The 14,708-nt window shown below is 60.3% G+C and overlaps 1 protein-coding gene across 1 annotated transcript in view; it reads right to left on the bottom strand.

Annotated features, from left to right (window-relative positions):
- Positions 1-516: 516 nt before the first annotated feature.
- The window catches only part of TEAD3 (TEA domain transcription factor 3), a 21,206-nt gene continuing 7,014 nt past the window's right edge, over positions 517-14,708 (bottom strand). Inside the window, exons 3-15 of the mRNA XM_073884830.1 lie at positions 11,345-11,596; positions 9,442-9,506; positions 5,532-5,594; positions 5,286-5,348; positions 4,466-4,477; positions 3,737-3,874; positions 3,576-3,625; positions 2,946-3,007; positions 2,246-2,379; positions 1,933-2,106; positions 1,582-1,722; positions 1,351-1,503; positions 517-1,172 (exon numbers count right to left, since the gene is read on the bottom strand). Of these exons, the coding sequence (XP_073740931.1) occupies positions 1,059-1,172; positions 1,351-1,503; positions 1,582-1,722; positions 1,933-2,106; positions 2,246-2,379; positions 2,946-3,007; positions 3,576-3,625; positions 3,737-3,874; positions 4,466-4,477; positions 5,286-5,348; positions 5,532-5,594; positions 9,442-9,506; positions 11,345-11,596 (1,421 nt within the window). The 3' untranslated portion in view covers positions 517-1,058. The remainder of the gene's footprint in view (positions 1,173-1,350; positions 1,504-1,581; positions 1,723-1,932; positions 2,107-2,245; positions 2,380-2,945; positions 3,008-3,575; positions 3,626-3,736; positions 3,875-4,465; positions 4,478-5,285; positions 5,349-5,531; positions 5,595-9,441; positions 9,507-11,344; positions 11,597-14,708) is intronic.

Here is a 14,708-nt window from a genome sequence, read left to right as displayed (position 1 = left end):
CAATGCCCAGAGGCGGCTGGTAGACAGGCCAAGCTGGCTGAGGACTCTGGGTGTTGGGGAGGAGCAGCAGGGGAAAGGTGAACCTTCAGTCCCAGAACTGGCTCTGGGGAGCTGCTACTCCAGGCCTGAGAGACTGGAGGTGGACAGAAACGTAAGGGAGTGGTGCCCACCGAGGGCTCACCAAACCCAAATCTTGGGCATTTGAAAACATCAAATCCTTCTGCTACCCCTTGTCCCTGGGACACTGGTCTGCCCAGAGGCTGGGACTCCCATCTTCCTACTTGACCCTCCAAGCTATTTTGGAGCCTGCCCCTGGGGGCCTTTTCCCATCAGGAAGGTGCTGAGGGGCTCAGGCCCCGGATGTGGGCCGGAGCAGCTTGGAGGAGGTCAGCACAGGGGCTCCCGAGGCCCTGGCTGCACTGTGGGCTGACAGAGGGCACCTAACAGGTGCCAAGCACCTGCTGCTCCTCTTTTCTTGCCTGGTCAGAAGCAGCTGCTCCCCTGGGAGGAGGCCCCCAAACTTCTCAGAGTTTCAGCCCATCATGAGACACCAAGACCCACGCTTGCCTTGCACGGTCTGAGAGAGGCGACAGGCACACGGAGGGCCTAGCACCAGGCCCGGCACACCGCAGGTGCAAGAAAAAGTGTGGGCCCCGTCTCTCCTTCTCACCCTAACCCCCAACTTGACACTCTCCTTCCTGGGGCCTCTGCACTCTCACCCCTTCGATCTCCATTCTACCCTCCCCTGCCGGCCACACATGCCTGAGCCCGAAGGGGTCAGATCCGCTCACTGGAGGCTGGGCAGAGCTGGGTGATGGTTCAGCGTCCGGGGCAGGCTGCCCCACCACAGAGCCCTCCTCTCTTCTCCCACAGTTAAAGCGCAGAACAGTGGCAGGGAGTGTGTGTGCTGGGGGTAGGTGGGGAGGCCTCCTGGGCCCAGGGCCTGAGGCCTGGTAGGCGGATGAGTCCTCAATCCAGACCTCCAGAGCGGGGGGGGCCAGGCAGGTGTGTGGAAAAGATGCTTGTCCTGGATCCTGGTGCTGGGGGCCGACGGTGGCCTAGTCTTTGACGAGCTTGTAGACATGGTGCTGGGCCCCGTGCTCGCTGGTGGAGACTTCAAAGACGAAAGCAATGACAAGCAGGGTCTCCTGGGAGTCCCGGCTCGTGACCACCTGGGGGCCAGGTAGGAGGATGCAAGGGGTCAGGCGGCACAGGGCCACAGGGGGACAGGGGCTGAGAAGACCCTTCTCCTTTCTGGACAGCAGTCTCCTCACCTGAGCCATGGGGCTGGCCACCCCCACTTTGAGGCCCCGTGCCCCCCCACGCGCCCTGCTGCCCCTTCCCCCCCACCTGCAGGATGGTGAAGTTCTCCAGGACGCTGTTCATCATGTACTTCTCCGGCAGGTGCTTCAGCTTGTGGATGAAGTTGATCATGTACTCGCACATGGGGGAGCGGTGGATGCGGTACACGAAGCGCCCATTCTCCAGCCTGGCGTACTCCGTCTGCGCACAGCCGCGGGGAAGGTGTCACCCCACGTGCTTGCTCCCGGCCCCTCCGTGCCACCCTGGGCCCCCACTCACCTCTACCTTCTCCACCACCTGCTTGCCAAAGGAGCACACCTTGGTGGAGACGCTGATGGTCATGCTATCGGCCGAGCTATACTGAGAGCTGACCCCATAGAAGGCTCCGGGGCCCTCCTGGATGGTGCTGTTGAGGTCGGCCTGCAGGGGGGGCGGGGGGGGAGCCAGGGTGGCGTCAGGTGTGGGCAGAGGCCAGGGGGAGCCTTCCCGCCACGCCAAACCAGTGTTTCGCCGCAGGACCCATCCCCAGCATCCTGCCCACGGGCCACAGGGTCCCCGGTGGGCGGGGTGGGCCCAGGTGCGCTGCGCATGCTGGGGAGGGGGTGGTCGGGAGCAGAGAGGGCAGCTCACCCAGAACTTGACAAGGAAGAAGGCGTTAGGGGGTCCCTTCTCATAGAGTTCCTTCAGTCCACCCTTCTTCTCAGGGAACTTGTCATAGATCTGACGCACGTCGACGGCCTCCAGCGGCGGGTCTGAGAAGGCAGGGTTCGTCTGGCCGATGTGCACAAATAGGTGTTTGCTGTACTGTGGGGAGGGCCCGGTACGGGGTCAGGGGAGCACTCAGGACACGACTGCCCTGGGGCTTCCCGAGCCCAGGCCCCTGAGCCGCGGCCCTGAACCCCAGGCTTGCGCAAACCCCGACCCCCACCGCCAGGCACGTTACCGTGTCAGGGTCTCGCTGCACCTCCATGAAGGCCGAATACTCGAGGAGCCGCAGCCGGGAGGAGGCGATGGTGCGGTCCTGCCACACGGGCACAGAGGCAGCAGCTGGGGGGAGCGGGGTCAGGGGCTCGTAACCTGGGAGGGCGAGACGGACCCTCATCTGCATGGGCGTGTGCGCATGCTTACGTACGGAGCTGCCCCCCAGCTGCACGGAGCCACTGGGTGAACTGGAAAATGGCGCCCCTTTCGGGGAGGAACACAGGCTGGATTTTGAGCCCTCTGCCACATCCCCTTGTACAGTGTACCACCTGCACGACTGTGCAGGGTGGCCGCAGGAGCATACATGGGGGGTGGTGGTTTATGTCACTATTAATGTGTGTCCAAACAAAATACAGATGAGTAAAAAGGGAAAAATAATAATTATCCCGAATCCCAATACCTAGACAGAGTGATACTCCGTTAAGATTTTGGTATATTTCCGTAGACGAATTTTATAAATATATATCAATGTAGTATCTTCATTTGTGTACAACACTGTGAAAGGTAAGGGGCCTGTTCGCAGCCTTCCCAATCCCCTATAGACGCCACCCACTTGTCCCTCCCAAAGACAGGCACAGCCTTGGGCGCCTGCTCTTCTGAGCAGTGGTGCGGGTGTGGAGGGGCAGAGGGGCGGCGGCGGCGGTCTCGTGTGGGGAACTTACTGCTGAGCGTGGGCGGCAGGGGCGGCTGGATGGGGTAGGCTGGCTGTGCAAAGGGCTTGATGCTGCAGACAGGAGCACAGCCTGGTTAGAGGGTCACCCCCCCAGCCCCACCTTCCACCTGGTCCCGTCACTTGGGAGTGTCATCTGGTCTCAACAGGGAGCCACCCCGCCTTTCTGCAAAGGCCCAGAAATGCACGCCGGCAAGCGAACTCACCCACTTTGGGTTTTCTCCACATTTGAGCTTTTATGAAACCCTGCTGCATCTCACAACTGAGGTGCACGCTTCATGTGGCCCTTCAACCCCACCCTGAGAGCTGCTCATTAAACTGAGGGTGTGTCTGTGGATGAAAGTCCTCTCAGAGCCCAGGGAACCCAGCAGCCTCGACTTCCCCACGTGCCGACCCAGAGACTGACCGACAGCAACGGAGGGAGAAGTAACTGAAGGGCGGGCAGACAGACAAGTGGATGAGGAGGCTGATGAATGGACAGACGCACAGCTCTTACTGGCGCTCTCCATCCTCTATTTCTGAATTAAAACGTGCCTCAGCTGTTGCTGGCGCCTGGCTCATAGGGGAAGTCCCAGCGGCCGCCAGGGCCCAGGGTGGGAGAGGGCTGCACCTCGATACTCACTCCTGAGAGGGTCCAGGCTGCTGTCCCAGGAGAGGGGGGCTGCTCCAGAACTGCAGGGAGGGGACAAAGCCCAGCGGCTCCTCAGCACCCACCACCGCCGCCACCGCCCAGCCCCGAAGGCACTCCCTCACCTCAGCTCCCCCAACCCAGGCCCCCAGTACCCGTGAGGAAGTGGAGAAAACGCCTTGGGGCAGAGGGGAGGGCGGGCTGAACTTGTTCTGTAGGACGCTGGCGGAGACGATCTGGGCGGATGACATGGATGCCATGCTCTGGAGGGCCTTGTCCTTGGAGACCTGGTCCTGGGGAGGGGAGAGGCCGCATGGGGACGGGCCAGGTCAGAGACGGGGCTGGGGCTTGCCTCCCCTCAGGGCCCCTCCCAGGCCCTCAGGGGTCTGTTGTGTGGGCTCGGGAGAGTCTCAGCCCCTGCCTGGGCCTGTCCTCCTAAGAGGACCTCACTTCTCTGAGTCCGGTCCACGGTAAGAAATTATTTTATTCCATAACCCAGTATATACCTGAGCACTTCCCCTTATGTTGTGTGGCACGCGCTCTCCTATTTCCTAGTCTGTTTCATCAGTGGTTCTCAAAGTATGGTCCGTGGACCAACGGCACCAGCATCACTGGAAGCTTGTTAGAAATGCAAAGTCTCGGGCCCCAGCCCAGACCCACTGATTCAGAAACTCTGGGGGTGAAGCCCAGAAATCTGTCTTCAGCAGCCCTCCCGGCGATTCTGATGCATGCTAAAGTTTGAGAACCACTACATCTCATTTTTAAACAATGTCAGCTGCCAACCTATTAAATTAATCTCACAATTCATAATTTGGAAATCCTGTGTTAGATGTTCTCCCCCCTCCCACATCGTCCCCCAGGGGAGGGAGGGGCAGGCTACTTACCAGGTTCATGGCCTGTGAAGGAGAGGGAAGGTAGATTAGAAGAGGCACACGTGAGGGTGATGCAGGGGGGGGGACGCGCCCTTTCACCCCTCTCCACTCAACGGCCACCTGGCTCTCGGGTCTGAGGAACCCAGGGGAGCTCAGAGGCAGCTGTGGACCCTCCCACAATCCCACTGCTACCCAGGGGGAGGGCTTCTTAGCTGGGGGTGCCCTGCAAAGGGCAGGATGAGGGAGGGCAGGCTGGAGACCTAGAGGGTGGACCACGCTGTCGCCCCTGGGGTCTGTCCGCGTCCTCTGGAGCTGTGATATAGGCACGGGGGCCTGGAGCGGGAGGCCTAGTCTGCTGCGCAGCCGGGAAGCAGGTAGAAGACACGGCCTACAGGGGCCCTGAGCCCCATGCTCTGAGACCCTCAGCCGCAGAGCAGCCAAGATTGGGCATCCAGTGCAAGGGGCAGCCAGGCCCACCACCACAGCTCTGCCAGCCGATGCGCCCGTGTCTCCTCCCTGCCCACCTGAAGGCCCCGTGCAATTAACAAGCAGCAATCAGGAGGAAGGAGAAAAAGGAAAAGGAAGAAGAAGAGAGGTGGGCCCTAGTGGCCCCCAGATGGTCTTCCTCTCCCTCACTGTAGGGCTGGCTGTCCCCCTGGGCTTCTGCTTAGTCTCCAGGGGCTGTGGCCCTCTGTAGCCGGAAGCAGCCTTTGGGCTTCATGCTGCTCTTTGTGTTTGAGACACCCTCCGCCCCACCAGAGCCCTTCAGCCGCCTCTCTGCCCTCCGCTCAGAACACAGTAGGGCCAGGCCAAGTGGCAGGGGACCCCCTACCTTCAGCTTGGACTGAATCTCTCGAGATTTCCGCCTGGCTAGAACCTGCAAGTGGCTAGAGACCTGTAGAAAGAGAGAGAAAGGGAGAAAAAGAGCAGAAAGGGCAGAAGAGGCAAGAACAGAGCTTTAGCCAGAAAAGAGGCACAGTGGGGCCAGAGAGGCGGCCGTGGCAGAGGCCTGAGCCGTGCAGAGAGAGGTAGAGGCGCCGAGGAGGGACTGGAGGCCCTGGTCAGGCGCCCAACGTACCTTGATGCCAACCTGGTACTCCCGCACCTTCTTCCGAGCTAGAACCTGTATGTGGCTGGACACCTAGGGGCCGCCCCGCGCCCCGCCAGAGAGGAAAACACAGACAGTGAGGAGGCACGGCATGAGGTGGCCGGGGGCAAGGAGCATCCCAGCCCTCGTCTCTGGGAACAAATGGAAGCAAGGGGGAGCTATGGGGCCCTTGTGAACAGACATCCCTGAGCCCTGCCAATTCTCTGCTCTCTTCTTGGCCCTATTTTGATCAAGAGCTACTAAGTAGCCTTCAGTACCACCATGTACAGTTGTATAGGTTGTTCACTGCATAAGAGGATCTAACCCAGTAAGGGCTAAACTCCAGCCCAAGCTGTGCTGCTCAAGTTATGTGCCCTGGTGCTGAGCTGCTTCTAACCCAGAGGAAGGGTATCTTTTTATTTTTCCAAAACGGGTGACTTTTTCCTGACTGATATCCTCAGAAGAGACACCTTTTTTTTTTTTTTTTAAGATTTCTTTATTTATTCAAGTAATCCCAACACCCAATGTGGGGCTCGAACTCACAACCCCGAGATTAAAAGTAGCATGCTCGGGGCGCCTGGGTGGCTTAAGTGTCTGCCTTCGGCCCAGGTCATGATCCCAGGCTCCTGGGATCGAGTCCTGCATCGGGCTCCTTGCTCAGCAGAGAGCCTGCTTCTCCCTCCCCCTCTGCCTGCCGCTCCCCTTGCTTGTGCTCTCTCTCTCTCTACCTCCCTCTCTCTGTGTCAAATAAATAACTAAATAAAATCTTAAAAAAAAAAAAAAAAGTCGCATGCTCTAGCGACTGAGCCAGCCAGGCGCCAGAGACACTTTTCTCTGATTGGCATCACCAATGGCCATAATGCCCGTGCTGGCCATCAGAGCATACATCGGGGCCAGGTCCTCTACAAAACCGCTCCCCGCACCACTGCCTAAGTCCTCGTGTCACCCCAACAGCTTGCCAGCCTATCAGACCAGGCCTGGCCCTGTTCCTGTTCTGCTCATTCAGCTTCTTCCCCCAACATGCCTTCCTTCCCCCTGGACTAATATACGGCAGGACACACACACACACACACACGCACACACACACACACACAAGGTAGATGCTGTTAATAGCAGTTCTTCTCTAGCACATTGTCAAAGATCTGACCCTTAAGCCTCAGAGAACCTAACTGTCCCTATTTTCCCCACGAAACAGAAGGGGACACATGGATCCCCGAGGCTGCTGCACACTCATGATCCACAGTGGCTGTGGGCTTTCTTTGCAAGTTGTTTTCCCCCCACAAAGACGCAGTTTCTTTTTCTTTTTAATCATAGACCGAAAGTTACTGTGTATGTGATGCCCCGGAGCCCCCTGCTAGTTGGTTAGGACCCAGGAGGATGTGCCCCATACCGCCTCATCGGGCACCAGAATCAGATGTCTGTCCAGCAAGATCACCCATCACTTCAGATCATGACATTTACTGAGTTGCTATGACCGCTCTCAGCATTTTACATGTACCTCCTCTGACCCTTACTAAGAAGTCAGTACTAACATTATCCCTCAAGTTACAGATGAAACCAGCACACAGAGAAGTTAAGCAGTTTATCCAAGGTCACACAGCTGGGGGATGGAGCTGGGATTTGAACCTAGGTGGCCTGACTCCCGAGCCTACTTGCTCCACCACCAAGCTACACTCCCAGGATTCTTCTGACCCTTAGCACAGAGGACCACTGCCAAATGGCCAAGTCTGTGACAGCTGAAAGTCACATGGGACTTAATCCTAATGTAATATTTAGCTGTTTTTCCAGTATGGAAGCATCGCACTTGCTATTATTGCTGTATGTATCTGTAAAATCCCTAACACTGCATTTTTTTTTAACCAAAAGTAAAACAGAAACCCTTCCCTGTCACCTGGTTGCTCTTTGTACCACATAAAGACATGCTTTGCCCTCACAAACATAGGATGGGTCTGTCTGTCTTACCTACCTACCTACCTACCCAATTTTTCTTAAGGCTTTATTTTTTTAAGTAATCTCTACACCCAGTGTGGGGCTCAAACTCATGACCCTTAGATCAAGAGTCGTCCACTTTACCAACTGAGCCGGCCGGCACCCTGGCTTTCTGTTTATTAAGACGTAACAATAATCACAAGGGCAGCGGCACGTTCTTCTATAAGCACTTACTCTGTTCTAAAGCATCTTCACGTATTAGCTAATTTAATGGCCGAGGACCAGAAGCTGAGGGGCAAAGCACCCCTTGCCCGCAGGGAGGGGTGAGGGTATTTGTACCTGGAGGTTTGACTCGTCAGCCCTCCTCCTACAGTCCCAAGCACCAGGGAACAGGGCCCCTGTCTGTGGGGTTCCCCTGGGTAGCCCCAGTGCCTAGCACACAGTCGTAGCTCAAGGATTCGCTCACTGCGGGGCGCCTGGGCGGCTCAGTCGTTAAGTGACGGCCTTCGGCTCAGGTCATGATCCCAGGGTCCTGGGATCGAGCCCCGCATCGGGCTCCCTGCTCGGCGGGAAGCCTGCTTCTCCGGCTCCCACTCCCCCTACTTGTGTTCCCTCTCTCGCTGTCTCTCTCTCTGTCAAACAAACAAACAAACAAATAAATAGAATTCGCTCACTGAATAAACCTGTCCCACATGAACTGGCCCCGGAAGAGAGGTTCATAAATGCCTGAGCAAATGGGGGAGGCTCCTGCTCCCACACTGAGGGGGTGGACTCAGAACCTGCCTTTGAGACGGCGGGATGGGACACGGCGCCTCTGTCATCTGCACACATGGGGATCTGGGGAGGTGGGTGCAAGGTCCAAACCCCAGCAGACAGGGAGGCTGGGAGAGTCGAGGATCAGAAGCAGCTTCCGGTCCTCCCATCTCTGCACCCAGCCTGCCTCTCTCCCGGGCACCCTGCACGTCAGCCACCCCAACCAGCGCCCTTTCTGGGTTCCCTCCCGGGACCGGAAGCCGCCCAGTCATCTCTCCATGCTCCCACCGCCGCTGGGGACCTCCGTTCCTGCCTCTGCCCGGCCCTCCCTCATCCATGGCCCAGCTGCTCCAGGGCCAACATTCCTTGACAGATGCCACCCGCCACTCCCTGTTCTAGTTCCTTCCATGGCACCCAGCTGCCCCGAGGGGAAACCTGTCCCTCAGGCCTCGGGCCAACCTCCCTCCCTGTCCTCAGCTCTCCCCACCCCTCTCTCCACCCACCACACTGCTGACGGATGGCTCTTTCCTGCCCAGTGGGTTCAATCCTGGATCCACCCCACCTACCAGCTGAGTGACCTTGAGGAAGTTACCTAACTTCCCCCTGCCTCCGTGTTTTCATCTGGAAGATGGAGATAATTATTAGACCTACCTCCTGAGGTGGCTGTGAGGGATACACAGATTCACAGAACGTAAGCCCCGTGTGGGTTCCCAGGGATTCTATGTATGTCCGACTTCCTCGGCCTGCAAGAACCTCTCCCCTTTTCTCTGCCGGGTTAAACCCCGAATTCCTCCTTAAAAACGCATCTTGGGTGTTAACCTCCTCCGGAAAGCCTTGGCAGCCCCTTCCCGCCTTGCCCTGCCGGGTCCAGCTTCGACCCCTGGCCGACAGCACACACTCACCCTTGGCTGGGCCACGCCGCCCTGCTCTGCCCTCGTGGGTCATTGCCACCGGTCGGTCGGGGCACCACTCTGGGCCGTGACCACGCCAGGCTGCAGGTGCCCCATGGGGCTCACCTCTGGTCACTGAACCCAAGGCCCCGGGTGGGGTGGTGGCTGGTCTCAGAGGGCAGTGCCCCTTTCTCTACGACCGCGGGAAGAGCAGCCCGGGGAGCGTGAGGTCCCTCGGGAGAGGAAGGGGCACAGGGAGGGGCTGAAGGGGGCCGCTGAGGGAGAACGCGCCATGGGCAGACGGCATGGAGCACGCATCCTCTCCCCACCTGTTTTCTCGTCCGAGTCTTCCCGGTCCTCAATTTAATGTAGCGTGCAATCAACTCATTTCGACCTGGAGTGGGGTGAGAGAAGGGTGAAGAGTTGGCCAAGGGGGGCACCCGGTGGCTGCAGGCCCCCCAGCCCCCGCTGCGAAACACACAGGCCCCTCCCCCAACCCTGCTCTTCTGCCCCCTCTTCACCCCAAGGGGCACACGCAGGCAGGCAAGGGGTGGCGGGGAGCCCCAGGGCCTGGGGGGCTGCTGGTTGGGGGAGGTGTGAGTAGGGGGCAGCAGGGTGGGAGGGGACAAAGTCAGGGGGCCCAACAGGTTTCCCTGCACACAGACGGGGCAGGTGTGGCCACGGGGCAGCAGGGCAGCTGGACCGCTCACCCCTACCCCACTCCTAGCCCTACTCCTAGCCCCGGCAGCACCTCCTTCCTCCCCGTGCGTGACGCCAGTTCCAAATCTTTAAGTGTAAGTGTTCACGTGTGAGCGAGGCCCGCCGTGGGCGGCACCCGGCCCCGCACACGTCCTCATGCGAGTCTGGAAGGTGGTTTCCCAACCCAGCTATCCTTGCCATAAGGGGAGACCCTGGACAAGTCCCCTCCCTTACCTGGCGAAATGGGCAGGAAGGACCCAGTGGTCTCCAGCACACCCCCCACACGGATGGCCCGTGTTGGGATGTCCCCAAGCCCAACACTGTGTCCCTGAGCCTGTCACCCTCATGTCCCAGGTTACCAGTGTCTCTCCTGCCCTGTGAGATGCTGACAGATGCTGAGCCAATACCTTCTATCCCCCCAGTCCAGGCCCCCAGCCCCACAACCCCACAACCTCCCCAGAAGGGCCACATTCTCCAGATTCCTCTTCCATGACAGAACCAGCCCCACTGCTCCTCCCTTCCTGCCTGCCCCTCTCCACCCCACTCCCTCCGCCCTGTCTAAACATACCCTGTGGGGCTGCCCCAGCCATCTGGGAGGTAGCCGTGGGGGAAGCACCCTGGGACATCTGCCTGCCCGGTGCGCGAGGGGGCTCCGGGGCAAGGGGTGGGCGTGGCACAGTGGCTGGGGACAGGGGACACGGCAGCCCTTACCACTTGGCCCAGCTGTCTCCTTCCCGCACCCTGCCATGGTACTGGCCGCTGGGATGGGATGGGCCGAGGGCCTGCCTCACTCAGCCATAGGCTGTCAGGGAGGGTTGGAGGGAGCTGGAAAGGAGCCAGGCCCAGAAGGGTTGAGTTATCCCAAAAATGCAGCTCTGGGAGAGCCCTCTCAGGGCTGGACAAGAGGGGGACACTCCCTTCTGGAGGCAGGAGATGGGCAAGGTAGCAGAGAGCGGGCCAGGAGAGCAGGAGAGACTTGGCGGCGTGGCGGGGGGCGGGGGGGGGAATGGTTGAAGGGTCTGAGGAACGAAGGAGTCCCCTTGTCTCTCCAGCCCTCTTCCTAACACAGGCCCTTGTCACAGCTGGGCCTTCCCCACCCCCCCTCATACCCATGCACTGGACGGAACTCGCCAGTAGGACACCCCGGGTCTCACCCCTTGGGCTTCCCCACACGTCGGGGAGGGGGGGGGACCCTCTCCCAGGACTGGCCTGGAGCACCCAGCACTGACCCAGTTTCCTGTGTCCACTGAGTCACCCTGAAACCCGCAGGCCAGCAGGGGGAGGAGAGGAGGAGCAGACGGGGGTGTCGAGGTGTGGGCCCCAATCTGGTGGAGGGGGCAAGCCTGGCTTGTTTATGAGGAGGATCCAGACACACAGGCTCACACGCCCAGACTCGCCCGTGGCGGGCTGGCGGGCTCGCAGGACTTCGCCAAACCGGTTGGGTGAGGGGGCAGAGAGCGGGGGGCGGGGCCTGGGAGGGCCAGGCCGCCTCCCCTAGTCCCGTCCAGTGTCCCCGTGTCTCCCCACACGCACCGTACATCTTGCCCTCGTCTGACAGGATGATTTTGCGGCGGCCGCAGGGCGGGTAGATGGCCAGGGCCTCCTGGAAGCTCTGCTCGATGTCGGGGCTCCACACGCCCTCCGCGTCGTTGTCCAGCCCCTTGTCCAGGCCCTCGGGCCCGTCCTCCCGGGCCTCCCCGGGGCTGCTGCTGGCATTCCAGCTGCTGGACGCTATCGTGCTGGTTGCTCTGGGCTCTGGGCCTGAGCCCACTGGGCAGCCGGAGCCTGCGGGGCAGGCACAGACGGGTTAGGAGATCGGAGCCATCTCCCACCCAGGGGCAGGGCCTGGGGGGAGGCGGGGTATGCTTACTCAGTGCTGTGCAGCCTTAAATGAGCTACCTCACCTCTCTGAGCTTCGGTCCCATAAGATGAGGGAAAAGGTCTCCTTGAGGTCGTGAGGGTTAACATTAAATGAGATCACGACAAAGGACCAACCACAATGCCTGGCTCATAACACTCAAGACATAGGACCGGTGGTGATCAGTAACAACAATAACACCTCATATCTACAAGGCACTTTTGTGGGCAAAAAGCACGTTCATACTCACTCAATCCTCAAAACTAAGGCAGGGAGGGTGAGGAGTGATACCCATTATTCAGATGGGACCCTGAGGTTCACAGTCATGCCGCGATGAGAGGGGCAGGGGGCCTGCTGGGTGTTTCTGCAGTTTCTGCAGCTCCTCCTCCTGCCATCGGCAGCCCCCAACTGGGGACCTTCACCCTCCTCGTTCTCCCCCCAGCCTCAGCGCAACCCTGCTGAAGACCCGCTGTGGGAGGGGAAGGGCCCTGGACCTAAGAAGGGTGTGGTTTTGACTTCCCTAAAAGATAACTCCCAGGAGCACGGCCAAGGAACCTAAACATGGGGCAGGGACCGCCCCAGGAATCGCAAGGAGGGAGCGATGCTGGTTGGCAAGGGAGCAGCTGAGAAGGTGCCTGGCCCATAGCCTTGCTCAACCCCACCGGCTCCTCCATCCCACTTCCTGTTCCTGCACCTCCCGGCCCCACAGCGGCCCGTAAACCACCCACATGCCTGCCCCTGCCCTGGCCTACATCGCAGATGGGCCAGGACTCTGTAAACTCTGAGTTCCCTGCACACGCCAGGCTGGGCTATTAACTGAGACCACACCCGGCAGTCCCCCCAACACACACAGCTCTGAGGCTCATCCCTAACCCCCTTCAGCCTCAGACTCTGCATGCTCAACGTCCAGGGAGCCTCGGAGCCTAAGATGGCTAGATCCAGAGACTTTGCTCTGGTCTGCAGGGAAAGCTGGGGTGGGGTAGGGGGTAGGTAGGGTGGAGGGGGTGGGAGACCCCTCTGAAGCTGGGGAAGGGAATTCTTTCCCCTCAGACAAGAATTCTGGGCCCTGCCAAACGGGTCGGGGCCCTCTGTGTGGGGCCACCTGTTTGTCTGGGGAGGCTCGAAGAGGGTCGCTAGCGGCATGGGATGGGGAGGGCCGCGGGGGCCCAAACGTCAGATGGAAACAGAGTCAAGGCTATTACTGTAATGAGAGCACCTGCCATATGGCAGGCCCTGTTCTGGGATTCTGTACACGTTGACTCATTTAATCCTCACAATAACTTATGCGGCAGAGACTATTATTAGTCTCACCTTATAGATGAGGAAACCAGAGAACAGAGAGGTTAAGCAACTTGTCAGACACACAGCTCGGAAGGGCTAGAGCCGGGTTCAGAGCCTGGGCAATCTGGCTTCAGTCTCCTAACCCAGGGGATGAAGCTGAGAAGCCTCACCACCTGGAGTGAGAAAGGAGGCCCAGCTGTCATGGCAACTACCCTGAGCCCGCCTAGTGGGGGTCCAGCCCAGGGGCCTCCCCTCAAGCCCAAGTGGCCGGAGCAGCTTCAAGGACCCCCCCAGGGCTGTCGCCCTCGCTGTGAGGCCTCCCAGACCACGAGGAATAGCTCTCCTGCACCAGAGGGCAGCCCAGGCGAGGAGAAGCCGTGCTCCTGACCAGGGAAAAGGGGCCACACTCCTCTACTCCCAGCCCACTCTGCCCCCCCCCCCAGGAAGCTGTAGCCCCATCCCCTCCTTAACTCCTGAGGCCAAGTTCTTGGAATACAGATGTGAGGGGGCAGAGACTCTGGGGGCCCAGTGGCTCCCATATTGAGGTAGTTGAGATGCAGGGCCTCCCCCCGAGATCCGACACTGCCCCAGGCTGTCAGAGCGGAGGCAGAAGAGGGGCTACGGTGCTCTAAGACCCCTCCCAACAGAGTCCTCAACCCATGCCCCCCCCCCCAGTCCTTTCCTGAGGTCTCCCTCAGAGCAGCAGGGGCCCTACGCCTGGGGGGCCCTGGCAGCCCCAGACTTTTCAAAGCAACTTCCCGGCCTCCCCCAAGTCCCTGCCCGCCTCCCCTCTTCCAGGCGGTGGCCCCCCCCCTTCTCGGGGTGATGTCAGCCCCGCCCCGCCCCCCGCAGGAGCACTGTGGCCAAATATGGCGAACGCAGCAGTGCTTGGGAGCTGGGACAGACTGGGGGGGCGGGGCGGCGGCCCCAGGCTGGGACCGCTGGCAGCTGGGGAGGGGGAGGGGAGCCCAGGGGGCGGCTGCAAGGACGAGTCAAGGAGACTAGTGGGACCACCGTCCCTCCCCCTGGCCTGCAGGCACATGCAAGACTCACTTTCTAGGAACACTCCTGCGGGCAGAGGCACCAACACAGGGGCCCACAGGTGACCCCGCCACCCCACACAGCCATGCACAGGAGCCCACGTGTGCAGGTATGCTGTGTGGGTGCCCGGATGAGGACTTCCGTGCCCCGGGGCCCAGGCGCCCCCGTGGGCAGCGGCACCAGGCAGGGGGCTGAGCGGGGGTCCCTATCCCACTGTGGCGCTCAGGAGTCGGCGCTGACTGCCCTGGTCTTCCCAGTTACTGCTGTGGGACGACCGAGACCGGTGCGCGCCCACCCTCTTCTCCTTAGACCCTCACACCACGGGGGACCCAGCCTGGGGGCCGCGGGCTCTTCAGGCAGCTGCCGGCTGGCCTGGGCGAATGCGGGGTTCGGGCGCCGTGCCCGGGGCAGGGCATCATCCCCGCTGTCCAGAACCTCTGTGTGCTGGGCTCTGCCGCTGAGAGGGGTGCCGGGGAGGAGGACCCAAGTGAGGGGCGCGGGGGTGGAGCCTGGGGTGGGGTGAGGAGAGGGGGACGGACCCTGACAGGCAGATACGTAAACAGACAAGGGAGACAGGAGAGTCCCAGAGAAGAAGAGACAAAGCCCCCACAGAACCTTGGAGTGAGACCCAGAGAAGGAGAGATCCAGAGAGGAGGCAGGCCGGCAGAACGGGGAGGGGGGGGAGGGACAGGGGGAGAGAGAGAGAGTTGGATCCAG

This window comes from Callorhinus ursinus, unplaced genomic scaffold, assembly GCF_003265705.2.
Source record: "Callorhinus ursinus isolate GAN/ISIS: 27379988/994484 unplaced genomic scaffold, GSC_fseal_2.0 scaffold59, whole genome shotgun sequence".
NCBI classification, from domain to species: Eukaryota; Metazoa; Chordata; class Mammalia; order Carnivora; family Otariidae; genus Callorhinus; species Callorhinus ursinus.
Note: the sequence above shows the minus strand (reverse complement) of the source record. Positions and strands in the feature narration are given on the sequence as shown.